A 27285-nucleotide genomic window follows, 5' to 3' on the forward strand; every position below is an offset into this window, starting at 1 on the left:
TTGAGCAGTCAAAAAGACCAGAAAAGCTCTCGTTCGTTTTATGTGTGCAAATGATATAATATCTAAGGTATACATTTCTAGTAATTGTACAGTTAATCCTCACATTGTATTTTCAGAAAGTTTTGGAATATTTTTCCTTTCCCAAAATGTGTCACTACCGAAAACACACAACATATAGTATAATAAAAAGGCTTATATTAACTAGTTAATTTAGTTGTTTATTTTTATCTTACAAATGTCATTTTTCGCAATTTTATTAAAAAGTGTTCAGAGGTAAAACAATAACAATAAACATTTTATATAACAATATTTTGAGTGTAATTTTGGAAATTCATTGGATTTTTCAAACAGATTTTTCTTGTTTAGGGGTGTGGCTTAAAATCAGTCTCAGTCCACAGACTAAAATGTTCATTGTTTCGGTAGTCACGTCAAAATTGGGGACAGCTTTTTTTTTACATAAAATTTCCTGAATTACAAATTAAATGTAAATTTTGTTGGAATTTACTTTCAAAGATATACAAAAATATCTACGGAGAAACAATGGAAAAATTGGCAAAAATGATTTCAGTATCATTTTCATTTATTGAAATGTAAGGGTTAGGGTTGGGGACAGCCACCTCGCAATAGAAAGTACCTAGAAATGATGATTTTATATATATTAAACTTATTGCTATCTCAAATATTATTTTGGGGTTTCAATAGATAATAACAGGATCTTTTTTAACACCTAAGATTTATAAACTTAAATGCTTTTTAAATTAGTTTTTTTTTGTTGGGGGACAGCAGTTTGCACCAGTTCGGTAGAATGGCCCATATAAGTAAAGTCCATTTAACATAAAATGTGGGGGTTGCTCTCTTTTTTTTTCATTCCCATGTGTTACCTCCAGTTCCTTGCCAGATTGTCTCCTTCATGTGTAAGTTTCAAAGTTTCCAGCCTTTTGTTCTTTGTGTTTGCCTGCAAGGCTTTTGACTCTGCCTGGATATTTGGACTTCGGTTTTTGTGCTCAATCCCTGAATGGATTTTGCCTTTTTGTGTATATGACCCGTGAGTACTCAAGTAAAGAGTTTCACCTTACTGACTGTATACTGAGTTTTACTTGCCCTCTGCATCTGGATCCCAGCTCTGTACTAAAGTGTGTAAATTTATAGAAAGATTATATAAATATAATATCTCTACTTATGAATACAGACACATGAATAAGTGCATATAAGCTACTAGCTCTGGATCTGCAGCCTTTTGTGTTCAAGTCCTGCAGAGTGTGGAATGTAAATCCAATAGTACACTTTACACAGAGCACACCATTATCTATATGGCTCTATGGTCCAGAGCAGAGCAGTTTCCTCACTAGTATATAATATCCCCATTCAGGACGCTTTCCACAGCATCAGAGTCTAACAGCTTTAGGGAAAGGACTGCATCATGAAAAATAGAACAATATAACGTATTGTTTCCTATCAAATGTGACTGAAAATGAGCCACTGAGGCAGTGTATGAAATAAACACTATCCTGATTCATTGTCAGGGGATGTGTTTTGAAATGTAACTTATCCATTCACAATCCTAGAGGAGTTTTTGATGTGGCTCGCTTGTTTTCAGTCAATTAGGTAAATGTATGGAACATAATATTTACACTATTTTCTGACACTGGTCATTACTCTGAGATTTAATTTAGCTGGCATGACAATACAGGAATTAAAAATGAAATGCCTTTATTATAAATGTCATACTTTGATTGCTTTCCTAGTTGAGAAATGCATTCAGAATACAAGCATGCCCTTGTGCTCTGAAACTACTCTGTGCATTCAGTTTAGCAATCCATAGATGCTAAACTGCAATGTTTCATATGTTTCTAGCATATGAAACATTGCATTTTATCCATAACTTTATCAAGTGTTTCTTTTTCTACACTTTGTGCATCATTCTTTTTGTCCCAACTTTATTATGCACCTTTATTCACATGCATGTTGCACACAAAACATTATTTCAGTTTTTGCTCATTTAATTATTTACACAGCCAGATGATGTGTTATCATTTAGTTTATATTCAGTTTATCTTCATCCCTGCAGTTCTGCACATCCTGTGCTGATAAGAAGCTAGATTTAAAAAAGTAACACTGCAACTCAAAGCCATTGAGTAGAAAAATAAAAGACTAAAAGGGAGGACTGTTTTACTATTTGATAAAGTTTTGAAATTTCCAGTTGACATTAATTAATCCCAGTTTGCTCCATTCAAATCCATGTTTACTGTTCTGTAGCCTTTACAACCCATTTTTCCTGCTGAAATGATTTCTGCTAATTACCTGATAAACCTTGAATTTCCCAAATAGATGACACTTATTGCAACTGCAATGTTAACAATTCACTTATTATCAGGCTTCACAGTTTTGAATTCATCTCTTTTTCTATCCCAGCTAGTACTCTTGTTCACCGTCAGAAATGAGGCTCATGTAATTTGATAGGCCTTCCTCTGGTCCATATTTTGGTGCTGTAACAGGATACAAGCTCTTGAGTTGTGCTCTTTTTTATATTGTATATTTTGCAACAAGTGGAGGAGCAGTGCATTCTCATCAAGACCTGAAAAGAGTCTTTGTTTGGCTCTGAACACCTGGACAGAGTTATATCAGTGGTTCAGACTCTCCCTCCTTCTCCCCCTCGTCCTCCTCTCTCTCCTCTCTCTCTCTCTCTCTCTCTCTCTCTCTCTCTCTCTCTCTCTCTCTCGCTTTATCTGCACATCTTTTTTAATGTGATTTTTTTCTCTCTTCCTCCCCCTCTCTCTTTATTCTGTCTGTGTGACTCAAAGCTCTGTGAAACATTAGATAGTCATGGGAAACTGCTTTAAGTTAAATGAGAAAGCTGGATGAGAGATAATATTTACTGTCGAGGCCATCTTCGTGGTGTAAGGTCAAGTCTGTGTTTGTCAGCAGTCCTTTTCAAGAACTGTCAAAATCTTACTAATTAATTAATTAATGAGAAATTACTTTTAATTCAAACCAGAGATGATTTTCACCAGAAAAACCACAACAATGGCTGTTCACTTTAACTATGTATACGTATTCAAGAAAAATAACCTCTTGTGGATGCGTGAATAATGAGAAACAACAGGGGTAAATAATCAGAATAAGAACTAGATTTATTGCTAAGTGGATAATCAATTTAGGAATTTGTCACAAGGAAGTTGTCTTGATGGTGTTGTGTAGCATAGTGGTCAAAAATATACACAAAATGAGAAATCAATTATATAAAAAGGAAAGAATTTAGAATTAAAAAAAATGCTAAATATTAAATATATTCTAGTGAGAGGACGTAGCCATGATCCTATCACGATATGCTCACGTCAGCATCCCAGAGCTGTGTAGGTCCTGGAGGAACAGCAGGTTGCAGCTGATCGTCTTCTCAGCACAGCAGATGATATGTTGCAGTCTGCCCTTGTCCATGTCAGTTTATAACAGCTTACCAGATAGTGACGGAGGAGGTGAAGATGGAATCAATGATGGCAGTGTAGAAGTGTATTATCATTGATTTTGGCAGGTTGAACTTCTTCAGCTGCCACAGGAAGTACATCCTCTGCTGAGCCTTCTTTATAAGGCCACTGATTTTCTGCTCCCTCTTTATGTCATGGGTGGTGATTGTTCCCAGTAAATGGAAGAACTCCATAGTGTCAACTGGAGAGTCACACTGGGTGATGGTGGGCGGATGGGGCTGCACTCCCTGAAATCCACAATCATCTCCAGTGTCTTTAAGCTTGAGCTTGAAATAGTTTTTACTGCACCAAATCACCAGATGACCAGTCTCCCACCTGTAGGCCCTGAAGGAGATGAGCCCAATGGTTGTGGTTTCATCCACTAACCACACCGGGGCTTTCAGGACACACACTAAGTGATCTGGCCCAACCAAATCGTCTCACAACAACAACAAAAAAATGTCAAATATTGGAACAAAACCACCAAATCACAACCAAATCCTGACCACCATGGCTGATAGAAAATTAAGCAAAACGCTGACAATGTACAGACTGAGTGGACACAACCAGGCCACAGACACAGGCTGTCACAGGCAGAACAGACTACCCTGGGAGGCCAGGCTGTGTTCATTTTATCATAAAAGGGAGGTGGAAACAGAATCTCACTTCCTATTGTACTGTAAGAAATATGAGGATTTGAGAGAGGTTGCCTTTGACAAAATAAATATATCCTGAGTTTATCCATCTCCCTGACTCTTAGAAACTGTGTTTTCTACATCCATATGTAGAAACAGCTACAAAATATGTTCAGTATTGTCATACACTAAGAGAAACAAGCTCTTCCATACATGTTTCTACGGGATGGATTGTATTTTATATGTTTGTTGATACTTGCATATGGTATAATTATTTGAAATCATTTGTCAATGTAAGTAACCTTCTGTACTGATTTGGCAATATAGATGCATGCCAATAACATTTATTTGAATTTGAATTATTCCAGCTTCACATGCTGCTTCCTGTTAGATAGAAAGTTGGTGATCCATCTGCCACAGAATGTTTGACTGGAAAAACCACCAAACCACCACAGTCTGTAAGATTGTCTTAATATTTGGATTTTTTTTACACTTAATTTAGTCAGTAAACAACAAAAAATACAGTTTCTGTACATTTTACTTCTGTACATAAATGCCGGTTAAAAGGCTTCTCTAAAACTATGATAGGGAAATAATGAAGCCTTTAAAGTTAACTTCCTCTAGAGGTCCCTGCAATCTTATTGATCTATCAGTCCCTGAGATGAGTCATTTTAACCCTCACATTAAATCATTCTTTGTTCAATCACCTTATTTTGTTCTCTCAATGTAATGTAGTAATTTTCACCCTTGATTCCATTATATTTGGTTAATATTCATTTTTCTCAGTTTACTAATATGTGGCCCCAAAATGAAAATCATTATCACCTCTGTTCATTATTCATCATTTTTATTGTATTGGACTGAAACAAATAAGTTTAAGCTTCTTTAAATGTTTGAGGACGTCCTTTGTGGTATTGTTGTGCAGGACTGTGTTATATTGAAATCCAGTACATTCCACCTCTACATTTTCTCTACTTCATTTAAACTGTGACAGTTTGTACACCATTCTCTGCAAATGCTATATTACACAATGTTACACATTGTGCTCATGTGCACATACTGTATGAATTTGAAGATTCATATCCACCAGTACATGTTTTTATATTTTTTATTTATTTATTAATAGTCAATTTCCTTTATATAGCACCAAATCACAACAGAAGTTAGCTCAGGGCAATTTTCACATAGAGCATGTCTAAACCGTTCTGTTTAATTTACAGACTCGATGGGATAGCCTACGGTGGCCAGGAAGTGCAAAACAGCATTACAAAGTGTGAAACACTTTTACAAAGACTGAGACAAAAATGGGAAATTTGCATCTTGGAAAACATTTTTACATGATACAACAAAATGACATGAGCAAAACACTTTTACCAAGGACAAAACACATTTACATTTTAGAAACATTTTGTGAATTTCCAAGCAAATTCTCACACATCGCCGTAGCAACCGTAGGACCTTAGCTGTCCCTAGCAGCCCACAGCGATTGGGAGCAGAGATAGAGGCTGAATTTTACACAACTTTGAAGCCTAATTTCACATATTTGGCGATTTTTTTAATCATTCACATTTGGCAGGGTGGTTAACAACACACTTTTCTGTGGTATGTCAAACTCAGAACACATATTTATTCCTACTTTACACAGACTTTAAATATGATTAATATTTACTTACTTACTTATATTTTCAGGGATGTTAAGTTGAGAATAAAGTACATTACACTTTATACTGACTAATAAGATGTACTTAATACTCGAAACCAAAATATGATCAGGGTGACTTTTGAACACTGGAAATAAATCGTGTACTCGTCCCGGCAGTAGCCCCGTGGCATTTCCCCTGGAATTTTCTAGTTTTACATACGGTTGGTTGGCCGGCTGTGAGCAGCCTAGTTTTTGGTTTCCTTTGGGCAGCTATTCATAGCTGTTGGGTACACTCCAAAAGAAAGAACAGAAAATGACCTTTCATATCTGTTGCTTTTGCCATGTGTTATGGACCCCCGTAATGGCCATCGTGAGTGCTCCTCCTGTTTGGGCATGGCCCATGTATTAGAGGATGTTGACAACCCCTGTATGGCTGCAGTTGAGCTGCCGAGGGAGGAACATATTTACATAGCCAGGCGACTGGAACAGTCGGTTCGTGCCGGGGCGGTGCAACCTCGCCCTTCCCAGTTGAGTGAGGGGGGGTATGTTTCTAGGACACATTCCCGGAAATGTAAACATTGTAGGAAACGGCTGTATACCACAACATAGGAAAGTCACGACAATGTGACGTCATTGCCGTAAAGCGTTATGCAGTTGTGTTCAGTGTATGAATGGCCGCTGATGTAAATAAAGACACAGTGAGCATACAGTTGTTGTCCGTGCATTACTGGACATAACATTGGTGACAAGGATGGAGCTTACTTTCTCACCTCTGCCTTTGTTCCTCGCTCTGCTTGGTGAGCCACCGATCCCGTGGTCTTTCCAGACGTTCATAGCGGCTATCGGGTTAGCCGGGGCTTACGATGTGAGGCTAAGGGCCGTCTTCCGCCAGCGCCGGCAGCGGACGGGTGAGTCCACCACTACGTCACTGACCTCCGGTGTTTGGCTAGCCTTTGTAAGTTCGGCAGTTTAGAAGAGGAGAGGATTCGAGACCAGCTAGCAGAGCACACAACCGACCCCAAACTGGGGGGGAAACTCTTCATGTCGCCGGACGACCTGCTTCTGTCGAAGGCAGTGGAAATGGCCTTCCAGCTCGAGTCTGCTGCTCTGTTAGCATCGCGGCTAGCGGCCTCAGACCAAGCCCCCTCGCAGTCTGCTCCGCTGGCACAGACAATGGCCCTAACAGCTCAGCTCTTGGAGCCCACTTCCCCTCACGATGACCTTGAGGTAAACATCGCGGGACGCCAGGGCACCACAGCACATCGGCCCTGTGGAAACTGCGGTTCTTCCTCCCACCCGACACACGCACCAGTTTGCCCAGACCACGGGACAGAGGTTCCAAAGCTGTGGTAAACTGAATCACTTCTCCAAAGTGTGCCGCTCTGCGCCCGTCCCCACAAATCCCAGACTCTGCTCGTCCTGTCCATCGAGCCCCACCACCATCGACTCTGTGGACTCCAGCGCCAAGCCATTTACGTGCTGCACAGTGGAGATGGACGGCATGTGCCTGCCACTGCTGCTGGACAATGCTGCTTCCAGGTCTCTGCTCAAAGAGTCCACAGTCCAGCAGCTCTTTCCCCGACAGACAATCAAGGCAGGCGTGGAGGAACTGCGGTTGGCGCTGTCCTGTCCCTACTGCAGCGGGGAGCGAAGCGCCCAGTGGTGTTTGCTTCGAGGTCCGTTACTTCAGCTGAGCAGAAATACTGTGGGGGAGAGGGAAGCGCTGGCCTGTGTCTGGGCATGTGAACGGTGGCACATGTATCTGTATGGGCGGCACTTCACACTCCGGACGGACCACCAGGCCCTCACAGCCCTGATGGCCACAACCGGATTGGGACACAAGCCACTGCGCCTTTACCGGTGGTCGGAGAGGTTGCAGGCGTATAACTTCATGACACAGTTTACACCTGGCAGGGAGAACGTCGTGGCAGACCTGCTCTCCAGGGCCACGGCCCGCTTTGCGTCAGACCCTGCCCAAGATCCCTCGGAGCCGGAACTGGTTCTAATGTTGCACGCGCCGCTCCAGGCAGCTGTTTTCCTGCAGGAGCTCCAAGCAGCGTCTGCACAGGACCCTGTGTTCACCCAGCTCCGCGCTTTCATCCGAGAGGGCTGGCCCGCCAGAGTGCCGGAGGAACTGGTGCCTTTCTACCGCGTCAAGGGTGACCTCTCCTGCTGGAACGACGTCTGTGTGGCAAGGGGGCTGTGTACAGTGGTCCCCAGCGCCTTGAGGGCACACATCCTGGCCATGGTGCATGAGGGTCACCTGGGCGTCGTAAAGGTTAAACAACGCTGCAGGGGCAGGGAGACATTGAGGAGATGGTGAAAGACTGTATGGCTTGCCTTACCAGCGGTAAGACCGCCCCGCCCCCGCCTCCACCTTTGCAGCCCCTGCCGTGGCTAGCGGCACTGTGGACCCACGTCCAGGTGGACATCTGCGGGGAACTTTATGGCGTCCCTCAGCACCAATGCTTCCTCCTGGTGGTCTACAACCTCCATTTCAAATGGCCCGAAGTGCTGCCCGTCGGGTCTGTCACCACCAGGGTGGTTACCGACTTCCTCTCCTCCCTGTTTGCTCGCTGGGGTGTGCCTAACATCATCACCACCGATAACGGCCCCCAGTTCATCTCAGCCGACTTCTCTGCCTTCGTAGAGGGGAGAGGGATCAAACATATCAGAACTGCCTTATACCACCCTCAGGCCAACGGCGGTGTGGAGAGGTTTAACCAGACCCTCAAGAACGGGCTCAGAGCACACCTGGCAGACAGCCTCCCATTCTCATCGGCACTGCAGAGCACCTTACTGCATTACAGAGCCATGCCAAACGGGCAGTTTCCCAGCCCTCTTGATGCTGGGACGTGAACTGCAGCTTCTCCTGGATCGTCTTCGCCCTTCGACGGACAGAGTGGCAGAGCAACAACGCCACATGAAGCAGTGCTTTGACAGAGAGCGTTGCGTGAAACGTCCTGCACTTGCCCAGTCGGACTGGGTCTGGATCCGTCGACCCAATCGGTCCCACAAGCTGCTATCTGGTCTGTACCACAGCAGATCACGGCGCAGTTGGGACCAGCCACCTTCTGCCTGACCGACGGTTCACGTTGGTATGCCAGCCTCCTTAGATAGGTGAAGCCACTGTCAGCCTCTGACCAGGCAACTGCTGCTGATCCGCGCCACAGGGATGGGGACTGGGACTTTCCCGCTGCACGGCAGGGGACCCCGGCTGTGCGTCCGCCTGAACCTGATACACTGGCTGAATCCCTGCAGACTTGCAGGTTGGCTATGTTCAGGCCTTAATAATGTTCTGTTGCACTACCTTGTTTTATGTCTACTTGCACTTTAGAAGGAGGGGGTAAATATAGCAAACGGCTGTATGCCACAACATAGGAAAGTCATGACAGTGTGACGTCATTGTAAATAAAGACACAGTGAGCATACAGTCGTTGTCCGTGCATTATTGCATATAGCAACATATAACCACCCCTACCCGTAAGAAGGGTCGTGGCTCCTGTAAGAAGCAGGCTGTCCAGCCTTCAGGTGACCCCGTTGAGGCTCGTTGAGGCTCAAGGAGGCCAGGACAGCCAGGAGGACACCCAACTGCAAATCCTGTACATGGTCTGTCGGAGAGAATAGGCAGGGTGGAGGCCCAGTGGCCTGCCATGACAGTTACCTTCTTATCAAGAGGGAGAGGGTTATAATCCAGACATTATCTCTCTCTATGCGCAAAACTCGCCTTTTGGAAGTGGTGAACAGTCTGACGCTGCTGAGTCAGAAGAACAGCTCGGATCCTCAAAGGTTGAGGGGATGTCCACCCTCAGTCCTGCTGGTGGGGGTGAGTCGTCTGCCGTTGACATGATTTCCAAAGTTATGAGTGTGGCGAAGATTGTGGGACTTGACATCCCAGTTGAGGTACCTGCTCCAATGGATGGTGTTTGGGCTGGTATTTCTCAGCCTCAGCACCCCATTTCTGTTGCTGTGGCTGCAGATTATTTGCAAACGCTCAGGAAGTCATTGAATTGAATTGAATTGAATTGAATTGACTTTATTGTCCATATGGTGGCCGCTTCAGTTGCTGTCCACCAGTGTTAGTAATTTTGCTTACTTTTTCTTTACACAGACATTTTCAAATAAATACATAACACATAGTCTTTTGCATTCATATATTACACTTTATTTCATTAGACAGGTTTTTGTTTTCTAATTTGGGTGCACACAATTTAGTAAACATTCTGTCTTTTTTGCTGTGAGTAATTACTTTTTTTGTTCTCCTGAGCTCCTGGCAAAGGGCCGAAAAGGGAGCCTCCTATGGACCGCCCACAGGAAGTGGGAAGCAGCCATCTTGAAGATGGGGAACAGGGGAAGGCTGGAAAAACATCAGAGCCTAAAGTTTTGTTTGCTTTGTTAATGGACTATTTATTTTGAAATATTATTTAATTTCTTGGTAGATAGGTTTCGAGTTAACTTAGTTAGTTAGTTTAGGTTATTATAGATACCAAAAAAGACGGAGGTCTACATCCCATCTTGGACCTAAGAGGCACAAGGTTGGTTCTCTCACACATTCAGTCCCCGGGGCTCAACATAAACTGGTGGAAAAGCAATCTGGAGCTAAGGCAGCAGGCCATCTTTGTCAGCCTGTGCCTGAATTGTGTCACAATGTCTGAATCGCTCACTTCTTAGAATGTGAGGAAAATCCTGGCCCTCCTGTACCAGTTTCGTCTCGGCAGACAGTTGGAGTTGGTCCAGTTGCTGAAATTGTTGGGCAAGACTACAGCTGCAGTGGCCGTTGTTCTTCTGGGCCTCCTCAGGGCTCGGCTGCTACAGTGGTGGCTGAATGCTTTCTGCCTCCACTCGAAGGTGGCCCAAATACGCAAAAGTTCAGGTGACACGTGTGTGTAATTTAGTTCATTAAATGGTTTAATTTAAATTGCAGTTGGTTCATTCATGAGTTAAGCATTGTATAAATTCTGCCACCAGGTGGTGCTGTAGAGTCAGTAAGAAACGAGTTGTGAAAGCGTAGAGAGAAGAAGAAAACTCCTTCAATGTTGTACAGCTTGTTGTAGCAGCTAGTTTATTTCTGTTTATTTCTAGTTTATTTCATGTCTATGGTTTATTTCATAGACGTAACCCACATGATAGTGACTTACAAAAAAAAAACCAAAAATCTAACTATTAGAGTATTGCAATATTGTTATTTCCCTCAAAATAACGTAAGAGTTGTTTAAATAATGGGATATTCTATATCCAGTGAACACATCACAAAAGATTGACAAGCTATCTTGGACCAATCAGAAATGATCTGACCGCATTGCCGTCTTGTGGGAGCGAGTATGTGTTTACTTCCCGTTACTAACCTGTGAGTTAAAGCTGCAGTTGGTAACTTTGAGGAGAGAGAGGACTTAACATCAAATTTGAAGAAATACAACTTTCAGATCCCTCCCCCTCCCTCTCCGCTGCACTCCTGCCCTGCCTCCAAAGTCCCTCCCCCAGAGGAGGCTGACGTGCGTGCGACGGCACGCGACCATGGATGTGCACGTGACCTGCATGCGACTGAAGAGGCCAGGTAAACAACATGGCGCATGAATCGGTAATACATGATACATACTTGTCCTCGCTGATGGTTGTTGCTGCGCCATTACTTTCTCTACGCTCCTGAAGCTGCTCTCCCGAGCTGAGGAGGAAGGGGGAGGGGCTGTGTGCGTGAGCAGTGATTGACAGCTGTCAGACACTCCATCAGACACCATCCTGGCTCTGATTGGTTCTTTTTGTCTGGTCGCGGTGGATTCTGGCAATTTGCAGTGGGAGCAGTCGGTGGGGCTAAATGAGCCTGTTTTCTTTTTTTCTTTTTTTCTTTTTTTACAGATTACTAGTTTCATGTAATGCTGTCTTTACATAGTGACAGTCTTAGCAAATATGACAAAAAGTTACTTTTATAAGACTTACCAACTGCAGCTTTAACCCTCCTGTTGTCCTCCAGTCAAGGAAGGAAGGGAGGAAGAAGGAAGGAAAGGAGGGAGGAAGGAAGGGAAGGAAGGGAGGAACAAGGATGGAAAGGAGGGAGGAAGGAAAGGAAGGAAGGATGGAAGGAAGGGAGGAAAGAAAAGAGGGAAGGAAGGAGGGATTGAGGAAGGTAGGGGGAGGAAAGAAAGAGGGAAGGGAGGAAAGAGAGGAAGGAAAGAAAGAGAGAAGGGGGGATGGAGGCAGGAAAGAAAGAAGGGAAGGAAGGAAAGAGGGAAGGAAAGAAGGAGGGAGGGAGGAAGGAAGGATAGAAGGTAGGAAGAAAGGAAGAAAGGTGGATGGAGGAAGGAAGGGAGGAAAGAGAGAGGAAGGAAAGAAAAAGAGAAAGAGGGAGGGAGGACAGACGGAAGGAAGGAAAGAAGGAAGGGAGGAAAGAGAGAGGAAGGAAAGAAAGGGAGAAGGAGGGAGGGAGGAAGGGAGGAAAGAAGGAACAGTCAAAACAGACAGGGTCAATTTGACCCGGGATGACGACACAAAGGTTAACTGAGCGCCGCCATTTCATGTGAATGCGCCCAGCCCGATAAGATCGGTGAGACACTTTTTTTCCCCTTTAACTTGAACTTCATTGAGTCATTTTTATGCACTTACTGTTTACTGTAAGCTGTGAGAAGATATTTTGTTGAGAAAAGTAGTTTTTGGTTACGTTTTGGTTATAAAATGGATGAAAGTTACACCTTTTACCTTTTTAATTTTTTTACTTTGGACTGAATTAAACAAAAGGCTCACCTCTTCATCTCATGGAACTAATGACTGAGTGGTAGGATATTTTCCAGCAGAGTGGTGGTTGTAAGCAGAGCAGTGATTGTGTACTGTGAACTGTTTTGAATTGAATCTGTTCAGAAAGAAACCGTGAATCGAATGTATTTACTGTGCATTCAGGATAAAGGGTGAACCCAAGATAAACACTTTGTATTAAAGTACGGTGAACTTGAAATTAGAGCAATTGCTAGTGTGATATCAACTGTGGTTCAACACAACTGGTGTTATAACTGTCATTGTAAGTGGTATCGATATTGTGTTTTGTGTGTTTAACCTTTTATTTTCTTTGTAATAAGAAGCCGGCATACTTCTATATCAAACCTCACGTCTTTGAGTCTCATTTAGACATTTCACTCTGCTCCAGTAGCTGAACCTACTGGTCCTTTACACACTATAATATTCATTCACCACCTGTCAGTCTCTTATAGGAATGTTACACATACATATGTCTATGGTTTATTTCATAGACATATATATGTACATATATACGTATATATGTCTATGGTTTATTTCATAGACATGCGTGTATATGTCTATGGTTTATTTAACAGTTGAGAAAACATACTGGCGGAGGTCACTTCAGGTATTTGGTACATTCCCTTTCCGGGAAGATTGTGTCATTTGTAAATTTGTTTGGGGACTGGTAAAAGTGTTTTGCATCTTTTAAATTAGTTTTCTTAAAATGTGTTTTGTCCTTGGTAAAAGTTTTTTGCTCATGTCATTTTGTTGGATGATTTCCAAAATGTAAATTTGTCTCAGCCTTTGTAAAAGTATTTCACACTTTGTAATGTTGTTTTTTTGTTTTTGTCTTCCCCACCACCGTATCAAGCACTGAGCAATGGTCACAAAGAAAAAAAACTCTTAAACTGGAAGAAACCTCAAGCAGAACTAGGTTCAAGTAGTATAAGGCTGGGTATTTTGATATATTATTTATGTACAGCGTGCATACAGTTTTTAATATTGTTTTATATTAACGGGTCCCGTTAATATAACGGGCCCCAAGGGGCCTCTTGGCCAAGATCCCCCAGGAACGCTGCCAGAGGCTTGTGTCTGGCTATGCATCACGTTTGCAGCAGGTCATAACAGCAAAAGGGTGCTCTACTATGTACTAAAGATGCTTATTATGAAGGGGTTGAATCATTTTGAAATTGCAGTAGTCATTAAAAGTGGCATTTTGTGTTGAATTTGGAGAAAGCACATGTATTATTAGTTGTGTTGAGCTATTTAAATTGTTCTTGTTTGGTTTGTTTATTGCAAACAGCTGCTAGTTTGTACATTTTGCCAATAAACCTAATTTGCAGTGGGGGTTGAATCATTTTGATTGCAACTGTACTTTTAAAAGTCTACATTAATCGCGAGGAAACTGATCTGGTGTCAGGAACAGCAGACCATAACATTAACCTACTGTATTGTTGCGTTATCAAGGACACTTTCACATTTGTGTTGAGTAAAGTTGAGTAATGTTAAAGACATTAAAAGAAAACTTTAACACAGTAACAGTAAGGCAAATACTTCCAGGCAGGTCCTCTAGTCAGTCACTCACAAAGCTTCAGATTCTGGATTCTGGATCGTCTCTGCAGCACTAAAATGTGTTTTTTTTTTTTCTACAGAGAATATCCACAGAGAATAAAAGGAATGTTAATATTTGTGTTTGTTTTTGCAGACAGAAGCTTGACAATCACACAATGTGAACGCAGGCTAGTACACAAAAGAATAGGCCAAAAGACAGATATCTTACAATCTTTAGCGCTGTTATGGTGAAACAAATGGTATTTTGTGCTGTAGACCAACGTAGCTATTACACATTTTAATATGAGACTGGTGTTGCACCATCCTGCTGCCAGAAATACTCAGTAGAGCACCAAATGTTGATTAATCCACCAGTGAAAATAGTCCACACCAAATGCTAGACTAACACATAGATGGTATGGGTCTTTTCTTCCGATTCACTGATAATAAAACAATATAGAATATCACCAGCCATATCCTTTAAATGGAAATACTCAGATTAAAAAAAAATCACTGTAACTTTCAGACTGTTATATACTTTCATAAATACAATTACTTACTATTTTATGACCATATCTAACTGGCCCATCTAAATCAGCCCATTTCTCAAACTGTCCAAATCAACCCATCTCCTCTACCAGTGCAGGTTCCTGCTTATTTGCATGGGTTTGAGCCCATGCTTTGCATTTCATATTGTTTCCCCTGACTTACTCTGCCAAGGCCTTTTCTTTCCTGTTTCATCACCCCCTCCACAAACACACACACACACGAACACACGAACACACACACACACGCACACGCACACACACACACACACACACACATCTTATCCTCCCTCTCACTCTGGGTCTCTCCCTCATTATGAAGTGTTAGAAAGTTGCTGAACTGAGAAATGAGCCTGCGAAAGCTCGTTGTCCTAATTAAACTTTGACATGAAGAATGACAAGAAGCGATGAAGGGGAAACAATAGCAGACTGTGTATGAGTGCAAGTCTGGAACAAGCAAGCAGCTTTGTCCCCCCCAAGAACAAAAGCATTTGTTTGCATGTGTTCAATTCCATTCAACTTCACCAGGCCCAGGTGCAAAAAAAAACAATTTTTACGAGGAACATCACAACTCATAACACCTTTGCACGGTTGATGAACAGTGCGGGTCAGTCCAAATAGGCTGACAGAAGCAGATCAAAGCTGCTATGTTGCAATGTAAATATTTAGCAGGAGAATTAATTCACTCTCATTACTTTCATTGCTTGGATTGAAAGACGCAGCCAAGTAACTCAGGTGTGAAATTATACTCTCTCTTTGTTATATGAGAGGCCTCACACATATACGCATACCCACACAGCAGCTCAAGAATGCATACTCACTCTGTCAACCCACCAGTCTGAATGGTAAAAATTCAAATGCGTTTAGTTACTATATCATGCTTGACCTATCAGCAGGTAAACCCAGCTATGCCTCATGATAAACCACACTACTCACATAGTATCAGTAAATACAATGCATGTTTCAGGATGTTTCCAAGGTGCTGCAACAGCAAGATTCCCCCTCAGATAAGGGCCCTTGATATTTTGATAGGGGCGGAGTTGGGCTCTCCTCAACTGCTGGGTGAGGAGGGAGGAACTCTACATTCTTATAAAAAGCCAGTGGATGGGTTGACAGTGTTTAGCAGACGGAGCCGACAGACTGGTTGTGGACTGTACTGTTGACTTAGAATGGCAAAAAACGGAACAACAGAGAATGGACTGGCTCAAGGGATCCCAGCTATGCTTTTTCCCCAGCCTGTCAAAGTACAGGAGATCAAACACACCAAGGTAAGAGTGGCCTACATAAAGATTACTTTTTAACTGCTGTTTTGAAGGGTTTTTATTTGCCATGACAGTCAAAGCGTTTCTCTCTCACTGATTTTTTTTAAAACTTTGGTGATAGTGTAAGTCAGGTGCCAGTTGAAGTTACACCAAAGCTATTATGTGTCTATTGTCAAACGTGTAAGAGATTTTTAAATACCTGTGTCAGCAAACACTTTCCACTTTCCACAGATTTTTATCAACAATGAATGGCACACATCCAGCAAAGGAAGGACTTTCCCAACTTTCAATCCAGCCACAGGTGTCAAAATCTGCGATGTGTACGAAGCAGACGAAGTAAGAAGCTTTATTTGCAGTTTTGTATTCTGCATGAAATAAACATTTAAAGTCAAAGCAAGTCAGAACAAACTGTTGATTTAAGGTCTTTGTGTCTTTCAAAAAAAAAAGTCTAATACAACAGGCATAAGAACGTCATCAAATCGGATATGATCTTTTTGCAAAATCCAGTCCAAATGTTATCTACAAAGTGTTGTTTTATCTCCACAAATGATCTTTGACAATAGAGGTCTCACTCCTTTCTCCTGCCCATGTTTTGGATAAATAAAGGTAATATTCAAAATACTATTGGCTACTATTGGTAATACTTATCACTACTATGAATATAATAAAGAACTGTGCTGTACTTTTACAGATGAACACAGTTCTCTGGTAGAATTTATAAAACCCTTTGTCATACACAGGACCTTGGCCCGTGTCCTTGCATTGCCCCACTTTATTCTAATTTTTGTCTGTGCAGGAAGATGTGGACAAGGCAGTGGAGGCAGCCAAGGTGGCCAAGCAGAGAGGCTCTATGTGGCGGAGAATGGATGCATCCAACCGGGGGAGGATGTTGCACAAACTGGCTGACTTGATGGAGAGGGACCGGCTCCTGTTGGCGGTGGGCTCATTTTCCCATGTTTTTTCTAATTGCTACCCACATTAGGTTATAGCTCTTCATTATGATTCTCTTGTAGAATTCCATACTCTATTCAAAATGTAATGTTGTTATCCACAGACAACCACTGCATAAATAGACCGACGTTGAATGACATGATAAAGGACTTTGGATAGCCTATAACATTACTGTTCAATTCTGCTTACACTACTTACATTTTATTCAAATACAATTTAAGGCAGTCCTTGAAAATAAATGACACAATTCAAGAATTACATGATTTTAAATGGTGATTTAAAAGGAAATGCTGCTGCTGCTATCATCCTGTGGCTCAGTGAAATTATCTAGAAGGCAAATGAGCTGATTAAAAACATTGTATGAAGGCTACGGACTTATTAGTTTCACTTTAAATTAACGGTTAGAGTATCTTAATTCAAAAATTCCGAAACTTAATTTTCTGACAATTTGAAATAAAATACCATACTGACTATAGAGTAGGACAAAATTGCCCTGATCAGTGATTTCCAAAGACGGAAAAATGAACATTATTGCATGTCAGTGCCATTGCTATCAAATATCTTGCATTTAACATTTGATATAAAGACACCTTCCAGACATGTTATAAGACATGTAACAATATTCTGCTTTGAATATTAATTTGTGTCTGATATACATATGTTTTTTCCGCAGCATAAGTTTATAAAACATGTATCCTACTTCATTTTCAATGTGTGTGCATTCCCATCACACAAGTTATATTATTATTATTATATATATTATTTGTGTATACTTTATTATTATTATTACTTATGGGTACATATATAAACAGCCTTTTAATGCTACTTAAACCTGGTTGTAGGGATTTTACTGTAGTATAGTTTATTTACTTTATTTTACCAATTTTATCAATACATCATATTTCATATGGTTATCATAGATTTTATTTCAATCTTAACCTGGAAAGTAACTACAGCCGTCAGATATTTGTAGTGAAGTAGAAATACAGTGTGTATAACTGTGTTTAAGTACTTAAGTAAATGCACTTAGTTACTTTTCCACCCCTGCTGATTTCTTTCTTCTCTATGTCTGATCTGGACTAACACTGGGCAGTAAGACATTCTCTTAATGACATTACACAAGTAACTTATACTATGTTTCAAGTTACTACAGTTTATTTTTGCTGTGTTGGTTGTGGTTTAGATATAATTCATAACAAGATATCTCAGTTATTAAACTTTGGGATATTCCTGTACCTAAAAATGCCTATGTGCTGTCATGATATTGACTTATTGACTGATTTATATCAGGGATCGGCCCCTTTAATTGCATTAATGCAATACATTATGACACTGTGACACCACCCCAGTATCTCTCTCTCTTTCTCTTTGATGATTGCTGAATGTTACTTCCCCTCTCTGTCAGATATTGTTTGGAAATCCCCGTTGCTGTGCCTTTTCACCCTTTTTAGCTGCCAGTTTGTGTTAAGACTTAGATCTGTAAATGAACCCTTACAGATGTGAATGAAGTAATAATGCAAGATTGCATGTGACTGCTAATTACAAACATGCAATGGTGTGGCAATGTGCAGGGTATGGCTAATTACACTAAACTCCCAGCTATGATTGGGGAAATAAGGACCAGATTCAAGCTATTTAAAGGTACAGTGAAGCGGTGCAGTTTCGGTGTGTGCTAGAGCTGTAGAGTCTCACTTCTTCTTATTGGCCCTAAAGTCATTCCAGTAAATATGGCATGGATGTTGGAGAGGAGTAGAGTATCCAATACAGTGTAAATCATGTTTGACACATTCACAAATGGTCGTTATTATGGCTTGATATAGTCAATCTTAGATTCAGTTTGACATGCTTGGCTAATTGTCAATTATTTATTAATAAAATGTACATTGCAGTGGACCACACTCCTACTACTCACTCCATTGTAATACCCTATATTAATTATTATTATTATTATATGTGGAACAAACAATATAGAGGCGCAAGATGCATAAAGAGTTCTGGAAGGTACCAGGGATTACAGAATCAGAATAAGCTTTATTGCCAAACAGGTAATCAGATTACATACATAGGAATTTGACTTGGCTGTCAAAGATATGCAGTCAAAAGTGCTTACAATATACACAAAATAAAGAGGTCCAAAATAGTATTAAAAGATAGTTTTTAGTTTGGTTTAGTAGCTTTATTGTCATTATATTGAGGGTCAGACAACAATATAACGACATTTAGATATCACTCCCTGAGTCTTAACAACATTTAAGACAATTAAAAACAACTTTAGACATAAATAAAACATTAACAATCTATAAGAGCAATGAAGTGCAATATGCAATGTATAAAAGGTGCAAACACAGCAAACAGTAGCAATTCTTGTTCTATTGGTGGAAGAAGCTGTTTTTCGGTCTTGTAGTGTGTGACTGAATTGTCCTGTATCGCCTGCCAGAGGGAAGTAGTTGGAAGCTGGGTCCCAGTGATGTATTGTGCCGTATGATGAGTCTTTGCATAGCCCTCTGGTTCTTCTTGGTGCAGCTGGTAAACCACGCTGTTATGCATTATGCGATGATACTCTCCACAGTGCACCGGTAGAAGTTAACTACCGTCTGGTCCAGCTGCGTTCCTCGTGTTGATGTTGCGCAATGCCCTCCTGACCTCATTTGAGTCCAGAATGATTGCCTGATGATCTGGTGGCAGCCTGTGAGATACCCTGGTGTTGTTATCTGCATCAAAGCGGGCAAAGAACCTGTTAAGGTCTTCTGCTAATGAGGGGTTGCTGCTTTCGGTATGATTGTCCTTCTTTTTGTAGTCTGTCATGACCCGTAAGCCCTGCCACATACGTCTGGAATCGTTATTGGTGAAATTTTCCTCAATCCTGAGTCTGTAGCTGTTTTTTGCTTCCTTAATGCCATGTTTAAGATTTCTCCTTGCTAGGCTATAGGCTGTAGTGTCGTTGGCTCTGTAAGCAGCATCTCTAAGCCTTAGCAGAGAAGAGAAGAGGAGAAATGTATATGAAATCTAGAATATATTCCAGTGAAAGGAGCAGCTACAGATTGCATTTTGAATACAGTATATTCAGTATGCAGTATTTATAACAATAGTAATATGAGTTGTAATGCACCATGTAGGATTAAAGATCACTGATGTGCAAATAAGAGATTTTGGTGAAATGTCCGTGAGGGAGGGGGGCAAGGGGGGATTGGGTCCATTTTAGTGGAGGATCCGGGCCTTGTTAATGAGGCCAGCTGCAGACAGAAAGAATCAGAGGTCTTGCTGGGGGGGGAGTGGTCCAAAAGTTTATGTCCAGTAAGATAGGTCGTCCATGAAACTTACCTGCTTGCATCAACCTGGAGGTAAGCGGGCCCTGGCCGGACAGCAGGTTGCAGGCTATCCCCTTCTCAGTACAGCGGGTGATATGCTACAGTCTGCTTTTGTCCTTATAGTTGCAGCAGTGCACCAGATGGTGATGGAGGGCATGAAGATGGACTCAGCGCTGGTGGTGTTAAAGTGAACCATCATTGACTTCGGAAAGTTGAACTTCATTAGGCCGGTCTTATCTTTGTCAGAGATGAGCCAAAAGAGGCTGCTGTCATCTGTACATTTCAGGAGCTTGACAGACTGATGACTGAAGATGTAGCTGTCGGTGTACAGGAAGAAGAGAAGAGGAGAAAGGACGCAGTCTTGAGGGTGCTGATGGTCAGGGAGTCTCAGACGTGCTTCTCCAGCTTGACATGCTGCTTCCTGTCAGACAGGAAGTCTGTGGTCCATCTTCATGTGGTGTCAGTACATTCAGCTGGGAGAGTCCTATTTTCCCCGTGGGCTACAGGAGTTGAGGGAGTGGGTCTGTGATGGATTTGAAATGGGACAGCACAAGGCGCTTAAAAGACATCATTATCACAGGGGTCAGTGGTAATTGAGACCTTGTGGACCTTGGTTTTTTTGGGGACAAAGATGATGGTGGAGGTCTTAAAGCTGGCTGGTACGTGGCATATCTCTAGTGAGGAGTTAAACATTTCTTTGAATACCAGAGACAGCTGATTTGCACAGTGTTTCAGGGTAGAGGGAGAGACAGAGTCTGGTCTGTGATTATGGATATTTATAAGTCTTACTCTACATTTCTATCAGGTATGATACTACTTCAGCATCATTTACAGTTCCTGTGACAATCCTTTTGCGTGTTAATACTTCACCCACATTTTTAGCTAAAATTGCAAAGAAGAAAAATGATATTGAGCAGTACTGGTTTTCCTGTTCTATTAGACCCTGGAGACTCTGGACACAGGGAAGCCCTTCCTGCAGTCTGTCTTCATTGACCTGGAGGGCAGCATCAAAACCCTTCGGTACTTTGCTGGCTGGACTGATAAAATCCATGGCAAGAGTCTGCCTGTAGGTGAGTGACACCTTCTGTTTGGAATGTTTTGGTATTCTGGCACATATAATTGCTCGATTATTGTATTCAGTTATTCATTCAATCGTAAATTTGAGATAATTAGTTAATAATTTGTACTTAAAAATAAACAATTTTGCGCACCTTCTGAGCTCCATAAAAATAACGTCTCCTCAGGGATTCACATAAGCAGTTCACCATTGGTAAACATGTTACAATAGAGTCAGCCAGTGACTTGGCCAGGATCAGGATTGTATATAGCCCTTGGTGGTATCTCATCTTGCCTCTTAATACTCCCCCACTCTTCTCAGATCCTACTTTGTGTCTCTTATGTCTTTGCAGGAAAGAATTTAGACAAAACATGCCTGCCTTTTTCCTTCTGATTAGATCCCAATAGAGTGAAGAGAGACGAAAGGCACGGCAGGACAAAAGGAAGAGGAAGAGGCTGAGATAGTAATCAGTGAGGTGCAACAGTCTATGAGGATTAACAATTAGTGTCGGCTCAATGCCTCGCCAAGCCACGAACCACTCAGTCAGTAATCCCCAGGTTTATACCGGAGCAGTCTCACTACCAGTCACCGAGATGAGACATAGCTGTAGTTTGATATGAAAACTGTTGCGGGATACTCAACTTTGAAATGTAAACTACAATTTTAACATATTTTAGTGGTAGAAACTCTGTATATGCTTGCACACTGTTGTGTAATGGGAACTTCAGTAATAGTCAAAACCTTCCTTTTTTTGCATTTGAATGTACCCTGCATGTGTCCACCACCTCATGCCTGCTATAAACCTCAGACATAATGTGATGGTAACTAAGGATGCTGGACAGGTTTTGCCCTAGCTAGTATATGCCTAGCTAACCTTCCCAGGTCACACCCGTCATGGTGTGTATACAGTCTGCTCACCCTCAAAGTCAATGTCATGATCAGAAATAAGATACTTACTTTAATTCACAGTAGTTTAGATTATTTGAAATTATTAAGAATGATGTTACATATTAAAACACTCCACAACATGTCAAGGATGATGCAATGAAGATTAGATTTTTTTTCATTGTAATCCCTAAAATAAACATTGCCACAACAATTACCAATATTATCATCAATAAAATTGCAGACAAACTGTAAACAATTTTTTTTTTTTTTTTTTTTTTTTTTTTTTAACATACAAACTACAACTATGATTAACTGTAGTCCATATATACCATAAAAACGGTGTAAGATGCACCTTTGATGCAATTTTTTTCATTGAAAAGTGGGGTGAGAACGAAACAGCAGTAAAAGGTATTATAGGTAGTATTGATTATAGGTATGTAAAAGGCCGTCCACACTAAGAATTATAACCATAACAATAACTACAACTGTAAAGATAACGATGTGAGCGTCCACACTTATGAACTATAATGTCCTATAAACCGCGTTTATATGTAAAGTTACTGTGTTTCTTTTAAAAGGTTTAATTGAAAAGCCTAACCTGAACCCGGCCTGAGTTAATCTACCGGTCCAGTTCAGTTAAGCAAATCATTAACCATTAACCTGACACACTGTTTCAGGTGTAATATGTGTGTTTTAATTATGTTTCAAATAAAAGTACATTGAAAAACATATGTGTTTAGAAATGAATAGCTAGCTACTGGTGCATTCAAATAAACTTTTCCCAGCATCAGACACCCCAAAATAGACTGTGACATATACACCGGTTTTTAAGGTATGCCCTTTTTAAAATTGTCATGGTTACTTTTTATTTTAATTTACAAAGGTAAGTTATTCAATTTCTAAAACAAAACCTGAAAACACGTGTGAACTTGTTAGCCAACACAGGTCAGCAATAATAAGTTCTGCTCTTGAGTTCTTTAAAGGATAATTCATATTTTTCTTATTGTCAACAAATCTCATTTGAGTATAAGTGGCATAAAATGTAAATCCTCAAAGTATCTTAAAATTGTACTTAAAGGGCCAGTGTTAAGATTTAGGACATTTTATTGGCAGAAATGTTATATAAGTATTCATAAGTATGTTTTTATTTGTGTATAATCCCCTGAAAATAAGACGTTGTGTTTCCGTACCTTAGAATGAGCCCTTTATATCTACACCGGTAGGGGATCCTCTTCCATGTTACACCACAATGTTTCTACAGTAGCCCAAAGTGGACAAACCAAACACTGGTTCTAGACAGTGTCCTTTGCGTTTTTCAAGAGTTTCGCAGCAGTCACAGGCTCTCCTTCACACTTGGAAGGGGAGGGTAATGGGAGTGGTATTCGTTACTATCTATAACTTCACCGCTAGATACCACTAAATCCTACACAATGGTCCTGTAAGTAAGGTACTTAAGTAAATGTACTTAGTTACTTTCCACTACTGTTCATTGCTGATGAACACATATCAGCTTCTTAAGGTCACTGTGGTCAATATTCTCACATGTTGGTCAATTTGAATCATGCCTCTCAATTTTCTAAAATGAATGTATCCATTCATTCATTTAAATGTTTTATTTGAACCAGTACTCCAACTTTGCATTCAGTTTCACTTATTCAAACTCTGAAAAAGTGTTTCTTAGCTATATCTATTGCAGTATAACTCCATTTGAACTGTAGGATATGTTAAATTGTTTTAAGAGGCTGACGTGCATTTAACCAGAGTATCAAAGCGTGTCAGTTTGGAATGAGGAGTGTTAGCATAGTAGAGCTACCATTGGCCTGAGCCTGCCCGTCTGACTCTGTATGAATCTCATGTTACACATAGACCTCTTCCCCCAACATGTTTTGTATGAAGACCTTCCCCACTGACTGAGTGAATGTAACCTTCAGTAAACTGTGACTGAACATGGACTCACTCAGTGACTCAAACATAAAGGCAGCTGGAGATGATCCCTGTTGTGGGAGAGTATCCCAGTGTGTGATTAGGCACACGGGAAACTGGAGAAGGTTAGGGTGCACACTGGGAGGCCAGGTTTGACCTGTTATCTGCTGAGCCTATGGCATGTACATTAAACGTTGACACGTACATAAGGAGTGTTGATCTTACCAGTAGTTCTGTTGGGACTTTTTAACTGAAATATTTCTCTTGGAGTAAAATTTTTTTTTTTTTTATTACACTGGGTAAAATGGGACATAGCAATGGTGTAATGGAAACTGGTTCAGACAGGACTTTGAGCTGAGTTGTTTCCACTGTAATTTAGCTGTAAGAAATTAGTATTTGATCAAGGAAATCTTTGCATGTTAAGTGATGTTACAAAAAGCAGGATTTTGTCCTCATTTCAACACCTGTTGAGTCTGCATCTTATTTTATGCACAGTCTGGGTCATCAGCACAATCTGCTGACCACATAAATCCCATCACTGACCACCTGTGCAAAAACAACAAACAAAACATTTTGAAAAAATGTATTGTTATTTCAAAAATCTTAACTCAAGTTTTTGTCTTTTTATCTTCATTTCACTGTCATCTTCATCAAATGGAGTTTACTCAGTTTAAATTGTGAAATTTGATACTCAGCCATCTCCATCCTATGATGAAAAACATGAGTTGCAGGTCAAAGTTCCATAAAGAGCTGCTAAATGACAATGAGTGAAGATCTTTTTGGCAAACATTTGATATTTGATATGAATGGACCAGATAATTCTAAATGTCATTATATATTAGTAAATCAGTCCACAGACGTCTTAGTATATACAGGATTCCTGTTTTAACACTAACTGAAAACAATAACAAAAACAACCAGAGATGAAGTGAAAAGTATATATTAACATTACATTAATAAAACCTTCATCTACAGTCTTCATCTAACTTAATGTGTTGAACTTTCTGTTTTTTACAGATGAAAGCTTCATGTGTTTCACCAAACATGAACCCGTTGGCGTTTGCGGAGCCATCATTCCAGTAAGTCCAGAGGAGATCTAGTTTGAATTTATGAACAATAATGCACAAAAGAAAATTCTTATTTCAATACTGTTCATATTACCTTGACTGGTGTTAAAATAATCTGTAAGACAATTAAACACACACACACATACACAATGGATTGCATTAATAGAATAAAAAAACATAACATTGCTGTTCATATACTGTTACTGTGTGTGTGTGTGTGTGTGTGTGTGTGTGTGTGTGTGTGTGTGTGTGTGTGTGTGTGTGTGTGTGTGTGTGTGTGTGTGTGTGTGTGTGTGTGTGTGTGTGTGTGTGTGTGTGTGTGAGGGAGAGAGAGAGGGAGAGAGAGAGAGAGAGAGAGAGAGAGAGAGAGACTGTGTTAGGTGTTCCTCATGTTGTGGAGACATAAATCTGTTTACACAGTCATGTTGTGGATATGACTCCCTTTTGGAGACAAAATGCAGGTCCCCATAATGTAAATATTTACATTTTAGGCAGAAGAATTGGTTTAAAGTAAGGTTATGGTTAGGTTAAGGTTATGGTAAGTATTATTTTGTTGTGCAAATACCAATGAAAGGTACTCCAGGTTCATTCTGACCATTCTGCAGTAATACAATCTGCTCTTAATAAGCATTTTTTAAAAATCTGAATATTGCACAACATCTGATTTATAACTTGAAGACAGGCTTACTGTATGACTACATATGGATAATAATTGTCATGTGTTTGCATAATGTACAGTATGTTGTAAGTATGGCGGTAGAGTGATAAAGGACTTCTGTGTCCAGGCTCCCAGGAACAGAGCTGAGTCTTGGTCACATGATGCCCAGGGACACTGTAAAACTTTTTGCCATAGACAATCATTTAAAGACAAACAGCTAGACAAAATATATTGGGTAAATATCCTAATCATGACTCACATTCAGAAGTACTCATTAAATTATCAAAATTTTAACCATTAAGGTAAAAAAAATTCACAGAAGAAATTGGAGAAAGGTCTTTGGAGTATGCTCTGGGTGTGCAGCTCTCAGGATTGAATGGACTAGTATATTTGGGTTCATTATTCATTGTTTAAGACATCCATGGATTCATCCATTTAAAACCTTCTTAAAAAGAAAGGTTGGGAGGGGGTCAAGCTGGCAGGTGGACAAATTGAGTCACCATTTTGCTTAGTTCTTGGATAGAATGTGTGAGAAGCTATTAGTGTTCTGTTCTGAGGCCTGGGCATATGGCAGTGAGTTGTGATCCTGCTCAGACTGTGAAACATCTGGAATATTCTTTATATTTTTGATGATGGTCATGGGGAGGTTTAGGATTAAGTAGTTGGACTACTGGATTATTATTATTTTCATTGATAATTATTGAGAAGTGTGTGAGAATTATGGCAGAACATAAAGCATTATTAAAGTCTGTGTAAAGTAAGAATAAATATTTCTTCTGAGTTTGACATACCACAGAAAAGTGTGTTGTTAACCACCCTGCCAAATTTGAATGATTAAAAAAATCGCCAAATATATGAAATTAAGCTTCAAAGTTGTGTAAAAATCAGCCTATTACTCTGCTCCCAAACGCTGTGGGAGTGCCCGCCGAGTCCGCTGAAGCCCCGCCCCCTAACAAGTGTCACCTGTCAATCAAAGTCACCACCTCTAACAGAAACATGGACGCTAGGTCTGAGAGCTTTCTGCTGCTAACTCAGCTGCTAGCTCGGCAGCTAACTCTGCGGTTAGCTCGGCGGCTAACTCAGCTAACTGGCTACCTGTAGACTGTAGTAGTATTAGTGTGCGCTGAATGTATTTATACCTCTACAGCAGAAGGGGCGGGTTTATGCTCCGGTGTGTAACCGTGTGTGCTATTGGTTAACATCGCCGTGATTTTCAGATCCGCCTATTCAATCCAGACACAGAAATCTTGAAACACAGTTTGTGAAGCCTAGCTCCACAATTCAAATCTAAATGGTTGAAATGCTTTTTACACCTTTTTTACAAATACATTTATGACCTATTTAATGTGTTTAGAAGAAAATGTCTGAATTCACTTTACACGGTCTTTAAAGTTGAAGTACAGTACTAGTTCTCATCTAACTCTGTCCACAAGTATATTTCTTCACATTTTCACAGTGTTCCTTTTTAACCATTCAATTTAGGATGTAAAGTAGGACCCTTAAACTTCAGCAGTTTACAGGTTTTTTCATGGAATGGCTCTATCATTTGCACTACTCACATCTCTGACTTTATGGCAGCATTATTCAGGCTTAATTGGAACCACTGAAGAC

At 40.7% G+C, this 27285-nt stretch overlaps 1 protein-coding gene across 1 annotated transcript in view; it reads left to right on the plus strand.

Moving 5' to 3' along the window:
* Positions 1 to 15729: 15729 nt before the first annotated feature.
* The window catches only part of aldh1a3 (aldehyde dehydrogenase 1 family, member A3), an 18562-nt gene continuing 7006 nt past the window's right edge, over positions 15730 to 27285 (plus strand). The window contains exons 1-5 of the mRNA XM_062439857.1: positions 15730 to 15828; positions 16054 to 16158; positions 16619 to 16759; positions 21022 to 21151; positions 24967 to 25028. Coding sequence (XP_062295841.1) covers positions 15730 to 15828; positions 16054 to 16158; positions 16619 to 16759; positions 21022 to 21151; positions 24967 to 25028 — 537 coding nt within the window. The remainder of the gene's footprint in view (positions 15829 to 16053; positions 16159 to 16618; positions 16760 to 21021; positions 21152 to 24966; positions 25029 to 27285) is intronic.

The sequence above is a fragment of the Scomber scombrus genome, chromosome 1, assembly GCF_963691925.1.
Source record: "Scomber scombrus chromosome 1, fScoSco1.1, whole genome shotgun sequence".
Classification (NCBI taxonomy): domain Eukaryota; kingdom Metazoa; phylum Chordata; class Actinopteri; order Scombriformes; family Scombridae; genus Scomber; species Scomber scombrus.